Genomic DNA, 8,506 nt, shown 5'->3' with positions numbered 1-8,506 from the left:
GTAATGGGAAACACGGCTTCATAGTTTTCAAACTGGAAGGTGACTAAACAAAAAAAAAAAATGTTTAGGTTCAGAACAAGGGGGACTCACTTTTTCTTTCACAGTTATTTTAAACATGCATTAATGATCATGTGTAAAATGCACATTATTTTGCAAATTCAATTGTCATTTAAAAATGGGTGTTTATAGCGCTTCACATTTCTGACACATACCAAGGTCTCCAGTGTTTATGTGGTAGATGGTGCTGGTATAGGACACTTTGGCCAGCAGGTCATTGAGGACCAACAGGCTGCTAGACTCAATAATCAGTTTCGTCTCTCCAGAACCTGTGAATTAAAACCAGACAATTTTAAAGTAATATAATACTGCTCGTCATTTCTCAGAAAGGGCTTATAATATAATAGGAGTAGTCTTTAATTCAGAGTAATTTATTCTGGCTAATTAGGAAAGTGTCTTTCCTAATTAAATTATTCGCCCATCCATTCTCTTGCGCTTATCCTTATTGGGAGGTCGGGGTGGGTCGCCAGTCCGTCGCAGGTCTAACACATACAGACAACCATTGACACTCACATTCACAGGCAGTTAAGAATAACCAACTAACCTAACCTCAACCACTGCATGTGTTTGGATTCTGGGAGGGAGCCAGAGTAGACAAGAGAACCAGTGCAAACACAGAGAGAGCATGCACACTCCACACAAAAATACAGTAGATGGTGAAGATGAATTCAGGCCCTTCTTGTTGTGTATTTTGGGTTATAACAGGACCCGTAGCGGTCATGCCCAGATGCATTATGGGATAAAAAGCTTTAGGCTGTCGCTCGGGCTAGCTCCATGTTAAGTTATGCCGTTATAATAAATACCTCAAGTTACGTCGTGGTCATTGTTATACTGGTAACCCGGAGTGAAGATATAACAAAAGTGGCGACGAGGACGTCTGGACCGACGCTGCAGTCCGCTTGGAGTTTTACACTTTTTTTTCCTGCTGATGCCTCGTACTGACTTGGTGTTAGACGGCGCCGGAGGGAGGAATGTACAGCGGACAGGACGACGAAGGCAGACTCCGTAAGTGACGCTAACCAAAACATAAACGGGTAAAAGAGACGTTACGAAAAGGAACAGTTGATAGGGGAAGAGTGCCATTCAACCAGGAGCCGAGTAATGGCTGGAGTTACTGGCCCTATCGGTCCCTTCGACGAAAGCACGGAGCAATGGAGCTCATATACGGAGCGTTTTGGATATTTCGTTGCGGCTAACGACATACAGGATGCTAAACTGGTGCCCATTTTTTTGAGTGTGATAGGCCCAAAGACTTTTACCCTGCTAAGGAGCCTGCTACAGCCAGCAAAGCCCGGCAATAAAAGTTTCACAGAGATCGTGAACACACTGACCAAACACTTCTCGCCCAAGCCCCTCGTGATCGCTGAACGGTTCAGGTTTCACAAGCGAAACCAAGAAGAGGGTGAGTCTGTCACAATGTTCGTTGCATCGTTACGCAAATTAGCTGAACACTGTGAGTTTAAAGATGTTTTAAATGACACATTAAGAGACAGACTCGTGTGTGGTTTAAGAAATGAAGCTGCACAGAAGAAATTGCTCACGGAAAGTGACTTGACTCTTGAGAAGGCAATTAATATCAGTGTGACCATGGAAATGGCATCAAAAGAAGCCCATGCGCTACATGCTACAGACAGAGTACACAAACTAGACAATGGTAAAGCAAATGCACAGGGACCATGCTTCCGCTGTGGCAAGTTAGGACACCTTGCTAGTGATTGCTGGTGCAAAGAAATGGATTCCAACAACTGTGGAAAAAAAGGTCATGTAGCACGGGCATGCAGGAACAAAAGGACTCAAAGCCTGGAAATAAAAGAGGCACTGCAAGATTCAAAAAAGAAAGACATGTTCACACAGTTAAGCTTCATGAGGATAGAGCAAATGACTCCTCAGGTGAAGAAGTGTTGTCTGCAATAAATACTGTGCGAATACTGAAGGTGGATGAAACCTCAGATGGCTTTTGGGTCACGCCCAAACTGGAGGGACATGTTGTAAAAATGCAGATTGACACTGGGTCAAAAGCATCACTAGTGTCATATAATGTCTATAGGACATGTCTGAAGCACCGTCCACTCAAACCCTCCGACACAGTATTTAAAGGATATACTGGACATCGAGTGCCTATGAAAGGAATGGCAGAGGTGACTGTTCAATACAATGGCCAAACTGCTAAGCTGCCTGTGTATGTTACGCAGAAGAACTGCCCTGCTATAATGGGACGTGTGTGGCTCAAAACAATCAGACTCAACTGGCAAGGAGTGAGAAAGCTGTTGCATGGTTCCTCTCAGCTACAGGCCATACTGGGAAAACACCAGGAGGTTTTTCGTGAGGAACTGGGCAGCATGAAAAAAATTACAGTGAAGCTGCATCTCAAGCCTGACTCCAAGCCAGTCTTTATGAAGGCTAGACCTGTGCCGTACGCCATTCGGCCCAAGGTGGAGTCTAATTTAGACGCATTGGTCAAGAATGGTGTTCTGGAGCCGGTGGCGGAATCCGGATCTGCGGAGACTTCAAGGTATCCGTGAATCCTGTATTAACAGCAGAGCAGTATCCCCTTCCGCTGATTGATGACTTATTTGCTGGTCTGAGTGGAGGACAAAAGTTCAGCAAAATAGATCTCAACCAAGCTTACCTGCAAATGCACGTCGAAGAGCAGTCACGTGACATGTTGACTATTAACACACATAAGGGACTTTTCAGATTTTGCAGGTTGCCTTTTGGCATCACATCAGCTCCAGCATTGTTTCAACGAGCGATTGATCAAATCCTGAGGGGATTACCTGGTGTGCAATGCTATCTGGATGATATCCTGTGTACAGGAGCAGATGATGAAGAGCATCTGCGCAACTTGGATGCGACCCTTCAGAGGCTGAAGGAATACGGATTGAGAGTCCGTAAGGAGAAATGTGACTTTTTCCAGTCATCTGTGGAATATCTAGGGCACGTGATTGATGAAAATGGACTTCACACTGCACCTTCGAAGATCACAGCAATCGTGGATGCACCCCCACCACGAAATGTCAGTCAGTTAAAGTCTTTCTTAGGGCTGTTGAACTACTACGGACGGTTCATACCCAACTTGGCATCACTCCTGAAACCACTGCACAACCTGCTACGCAAGGAAGAAGCATGGGAGTGGACAGCAAGCTGCCAAGAGGCCTTTCAAAAGGCAAAGGATTCACTGACTGCATCTGAGGTGCTAACCCACTTCAATCCCAAGTTCCCAATTCAGCTTGCTTGTGATGCTTCTCCCTATGGGGTGGGGGCAGTGATTTCCCACATTCTCCCAAATGGCGAAGAAAGGCCAATTGCATTCCCATCAAGGACATTATCCAAGGACGTTGATCCAAGATGGCGCCGCGTAAGGATGCCCTGGTGCTTCAGTGCGTTACTTTTGTTTTGTTTTTGTGCATAACTTCTGTGTCTGGGCACTCCTCTGGATATTCTTACACCAGAGAAGAGCTTCTTAACTACAGGACTACAACACCTGTGGATTTACTTCCAATATTTGTCGCATCTGCGGCAGATTTACTGCAGACTCTGATCAGGAAAGTGAGACGCTGAAAGAGAGGTAAGCGAGCCGGCGCACTCGTGCGTCTGAGGAGACGTGGACTGCGAACTGCTCTTCCTGGGATCTTCCTTTCCAATGTACGCTCACTCAGGAATAAAATAGACGAGCTGGCCCTGATTAGAAGCATGAACAGAGACTTTGCCTCCTCCTGTGTGTTATGTTTTACGGAGTCGTGGCTCTGTGAGGACATCCCGGACAGCGCGCTCAAGCTGGAGGGCTTTCATTTGCTGCGCGCTGACCGGCAGGCCTCTCTCTCTGGTAAGACCAAAGGTGGAGGTGTCTGCTTCTACATTAATAGTGGCTGGTGCACAGATGTAACAGTGATTGCTCAGCACTGCTCTTCCTCTCTGGAATACCTTTTTATTCACTGCAAACCGTTTTATTCTCCGCGGGAGTTTGCTTCATTCATCCTGGCCGTTGTTTACATCCCGCCAGATGCAGATGCGCAGGCAGCTCAGTGCGCACTCGCGGAGCAGATACTGCACATGGAGCGGACATTCCCGGACTCTCTCATCATTGCTCTTGGGGACTTTAACAAAGCCAATCTGAGCCATGAGCTTCCCAAATACAAGCAGTATATTAAATGCCCGACCAGAGAGGAGAGGACATTAGACCACTGTTACAGCACGATCAGGGGGGCCTATCGTGCGGTGCCCCGCGCTTCACTCGGACTTTCTGACCACGTCATGATCCACCTAATCCCCGCATACAGACAGAGGCTGAAGCTCTCCAAACCTGTCGTGAGGACCAAAAAACTGTGGAGCAACGAGGCTGTGGAGGAGCTTCGCATGTGTTTGGAGTCTACAGACTGGGACACAATGAAGGCTGCTTCTAACAGCTTGGACGAGTTTACGGACACTGTCACCTCCTATATCCACTTCTGTGAGGACAGCATTGTGCCATCACGCACCAGGGTGAGTTATAACAATGACAAACCCTGGTTTACTCCTAAACTCAAAAAGCTGTGGCTGGAAAAGAGAAAGGCGTTCAGAAGCGGAGACAGGGACTGCTACAGAGAGGCCAAGTACAGGTTCACTAAAGAAGTGGACATTGCCAAACATCAGCACTCTGAGAAGATGCAGCAGCAGATCTCAGAGAATGACTCGGCCTCTGTGTGGAAAGGTTTTAGGAATATCACCAACTACAAGCCTAAAACCCCCCACTCCACTGACGACTTGCTCTTGGCCAACACCCTTAACGACTTCTACTGCCGTTTTGACGAGCCATCAGGCAGCCTTCACACCTCCAACGACCCCAACAATAGAGGCACTTTGGACACTCATTTCCCCCACCTCTCCCCCCTCCATAGAGCCATCACCACCTTCAAACACTTCACCTACAACACCCCCCTCCTCACCCCACACAAAAGAGGATTTCACACCACCTCCTCCCACCACAACTCTTCATATTCATGAAGAAGGTGTGAGGAAGCAGTTTAAGAGTCTGAATGCTCGAAAAGCTCCCGGCCCAGACGGTGTGTCTCCTGCCACCCTCAGACACTGTGCAAACGAGCTGGCCCCAGTGTTTTCTGGCATTTTCAACTCCTCACTGCAGGCATGTCATGTGCCTGCCTGCTTCAAGTCCTCTACCATAATCCCTGTCCCCAAGAAACCTAGGATCACTGGACTAAATGACTACAGACCCGTGGCTCTGACATCTGTGGTCATGAAGTCATTTGAGCGCCTAGTTCTCTCCCATCTCAGGACCCTCACGGCCCCCCTCCTGGACCCCCTGCAGTTTGCATACAGAGCCAACAGGTCTGTAGATGACGCCATCAACATGGCCCTACACTTCATCCTGCAGCATCTGGACTCCCCAGGAACCTACGCCAGGATCCTGTTTGTGGACTTCAGCTCTGCCTTCAATACCATCCTTCCAGACCATCTCCAAGGCAAGCTTTCCCAGATGAATGTGCCTGATCCCATCTGCCGGTGGATCACTGACTTCCTGACGGACAGGAAGCAGCATGTGAGGCTGGGAAAGAATGTCTCGGACTCCCGGACCATCAGCACCGGCTCCCCTCAGGGCTGTGTTCTTTCTCCTCTGCTCTTCTCCCTGTATACTAACTGCTGCACCTCCACCCACCAGTCTGTCAAGCTAATCAAGTTTGCAGATGACACCACCGTTATTGGACTCATCTCGGACGGGGATGAGTCTGCCTACAGGAGGGAGGTTGAACGTCTGGTGTCCTGGTGCAGCCACAACAACCTGGTGCTGAATGCCCAGAAGACAGTGGAGATTATTGTGGACTTCAGGAAGCACACAGCCCCACTCCCCCCCATCATCCTGACTGACACCCCCATCACCTCTGTGGACTCATTCCGCTTCCTGGGTACCACCATCACCCAGGACCTGAAGTGGGAGCCCACCATCACCTCCGTCATTAAGAAAGCCCAGCAGAGGATGTACTTCCTGAGGCAGCTGAAGAAATTCAACCTGCCAACACGGACGATGATGCAGTTCTACACTGCAATCATCGAGTCCATCCTCACCTCCTCCATCACCGTGTGGTACGCTGGAGCCACTATCAGGGACAAACAGAGACTGCAGCGTGTTGTGCGCTCTGCTGAGAAGGTGATTGGCTGCAGACTCCCATCTCTGCAGGACCTGTACAGCTCCAGGACACTGGGGCGTGCAGCTCGGATCTCAGCTGACCCTTCTCACCCTGGACACAGTCTGTTTGACCTGCTCCCCTCAGGCAGGAGGCTCCGGTCCATTCGCACCAGAACCTCTTGCCATAAGAACAGTTTCTTCCCCTCTGCTGTTGGACACATGAACAATAACCGTATGACTGTTCCCACCACTAACACATGACCCTACGCTGTGTTCACTGCATCATTCCATGTTTGGCACTGATCACCACCTGCACTCATGTATATATCATGTATATATCTATCTATCTACTTAGCACTTTTAATTCTTATTCTCATTTTTATTTTCATGTCTATTTAAGCGTAATTTATGACAGTATGTTTGCACTGAAGCACCGCAGCAATTTCCTAATGTTGTAAACCTGCTCAACATTTGGCAATAAAACCTTTCTGATTCTGATTCTGATTAAACACAGCAGAGTCCAACTATGCTCAGCTGGAACGAGAGGCGCTGAGCATTGTATTCAGTGTTCGGAAATTCCACCAGTACCTGTACGGTAGGAAGTTTACACTGTTTACTGACCATAGGCCTCTCACAACCATCCTGGGACCCTATACAGGGATTCCATCTCTTGCTGCTTCACGTCTCCAGAGGTGGGCGTTGATATTGTCAGGACATTCTTATGACATCAAGTATTGCAAATCGGAGTCTCATTGCAATGCAGATGGGTTGTCCAGGTTACCCCTTCCTGTTAAAAAACCCGTCTCTGACACAGTTGAGATCCTCTACTTCAGGGAGGTAGAGACAGCACCTGTTTCGGCTGTGCAGGTGAAAAAGGCATCCAGAATTGACCCTGTGTTGGCAGCAGTGCTGGACTGGATCATTAAGGGTCTGCCTGCAAGTAAGGGTGTAGACCTGAAGGCTTTCCTGGGAAAGCGGGCGGAGCTTTCTGTTCAGGCGGGATGTTTGCTGTGGGGGAGGAGAGTCATCATTCCCATGTCATTGCGACCAAAACTGTTGAAGCAACTGCATGCAGGACATAGTGGAATAGTGAGAATGAAGGAAATAGCGAGAAGCTATTTTTGGTGGCCAAATATGGACAAACAGATTGAGGAGATTGCTAAAAACTGCTCTTCGTGTCAGATGGTCCGGAAAAACCCACCACTTGCTCCTCTCCATCCCTGGGAGTTCCCACAGGAGCCATGGCATTGGGTACACATTGACTTTGCAGGTCCATACGAGGACAAAATGTTTCTTGTAGCTGTTGATGCACACAGTAAATGGCCTGAAGTGACCATCATGAAATCAGCCACCACTGAAAAGACCATAGAAGCTCTAGGAGAAATGTTCAGTAGGTTTGGATCTCCTACTCAGATAGTCTCTGACAATGGACCTCAACTGGTTTCACAGGAAATGGAGGCTTTCCTACAGGCTAATGGAGTGCAGCACATTACGTCAGCTCCATACCATCCTGCAACGAATGGTCTTGCAGAAAGGTTTGTTCAGACAATGAAACATGCACTGAAAACATCACAAGGCCAAGGAACACTGCATCAGAGACTGCACAAGTTTCTGCTTAACTACCGGAATAGTCCACATGCTACCACAAGGACATCTCCTGCCAACGCAATGTTCAAAAGAGATCTGCGCACTACCTTTGATCTTTTGAAACCCTCAACTGTGAAGGACACTGTACAAAAACAAGAGAAACAAATCATGTACAGGGGTCAAAAGGTCAAGGACAGAGTCTTCAGCACCGGCGAGTAAGTGCAGGCCAGGAACTACCGAGGAGTACACAAGTGGGTTCCTGCAACTGTCATTGCTCAAACTGGTCCAGTTTCATATACAGTTCAGGTGGCCGATGGAGTGTGGAGAAGACACGTGGATCAGCTACTCCGGTCCGCACCAGTGTCTGCAGAAGGGTCTTGCGGAGATCTTGGAAATGCACTCATCGACTCGGCAGCCCCTTCACACACACAAGTAGAGAACTCCACCACATCAGGAACAGTGGTTCCACCTGTAAATGAGACTGTAAGAGAGACTGAGACATCTTCGGTGTCAGGAACAAAGGCTCCACAAGAGAGCACACAGACTGATGTTACCCCAACAGAGAGCGGCGGCCTCCTGTTCGTCTGAGTTATTAGATGGCACCTGACCCAAATGAACGGGGCAGAATAATCCCCATGGGTCATGGGGGAGGTTGAGGTAGTCCACCCTCACTCCCCAAGATAGCAATTAAAAGAGTTGGTGTTGTAACCTTACAGTTAATAAGAGGTGAAATGTTTGTGA

The 8,506-nt window shown here is 48.2% G+C and overlaps 1 protein-coding gene across 1 annotated transcript in view; it reads right to left on the bottom strand.

The window, feature by feature from the left end:
* LOC308411766 (beta-1,4 N-acetylgalactosaminyltransferase 2-like) overlaps positions 1–8,506 on the bottom strand; it is a gene marked incomplete at both ends in the record, with an annotated part of 28,350 nt that overhangs the window by 11,573 nt on the left and 8,271 nt on the right. The window contains 2 exons of the mRNA XM_080905792.1: positions 1–43; positions 213–326. The exon at positions 1–43 is cut by the window's left edge and continues 44 nt beyond it. Coding sequence (XP_080761918.1) covers positions 1–43; positions 213–326 — 157 coding nt within the window. The remainder of the gene's footprint in view (positions 44–212; positions 327–8,506) is intronic.

This window comes from Rhamphochromis sp. 'chilingali', assembly GCF_963969265.1.
Source record: "Rhamphochromis sp. 'chilingali' genome assembly, chromosome: 15".
NCBI classification, from domain to species: domain Eukaryota; kingdom Metazoa; phylum Chordata; class Actinopteri; order Cichliformes; family Cichlidae; genus Rhamphochromis; species Rhamphochromis sp. 'chilingali'.
Note: the sequence above shows the minus strand (reverse complement) of the source record. Positions and strands in the feature narration are given on the sequence as shown.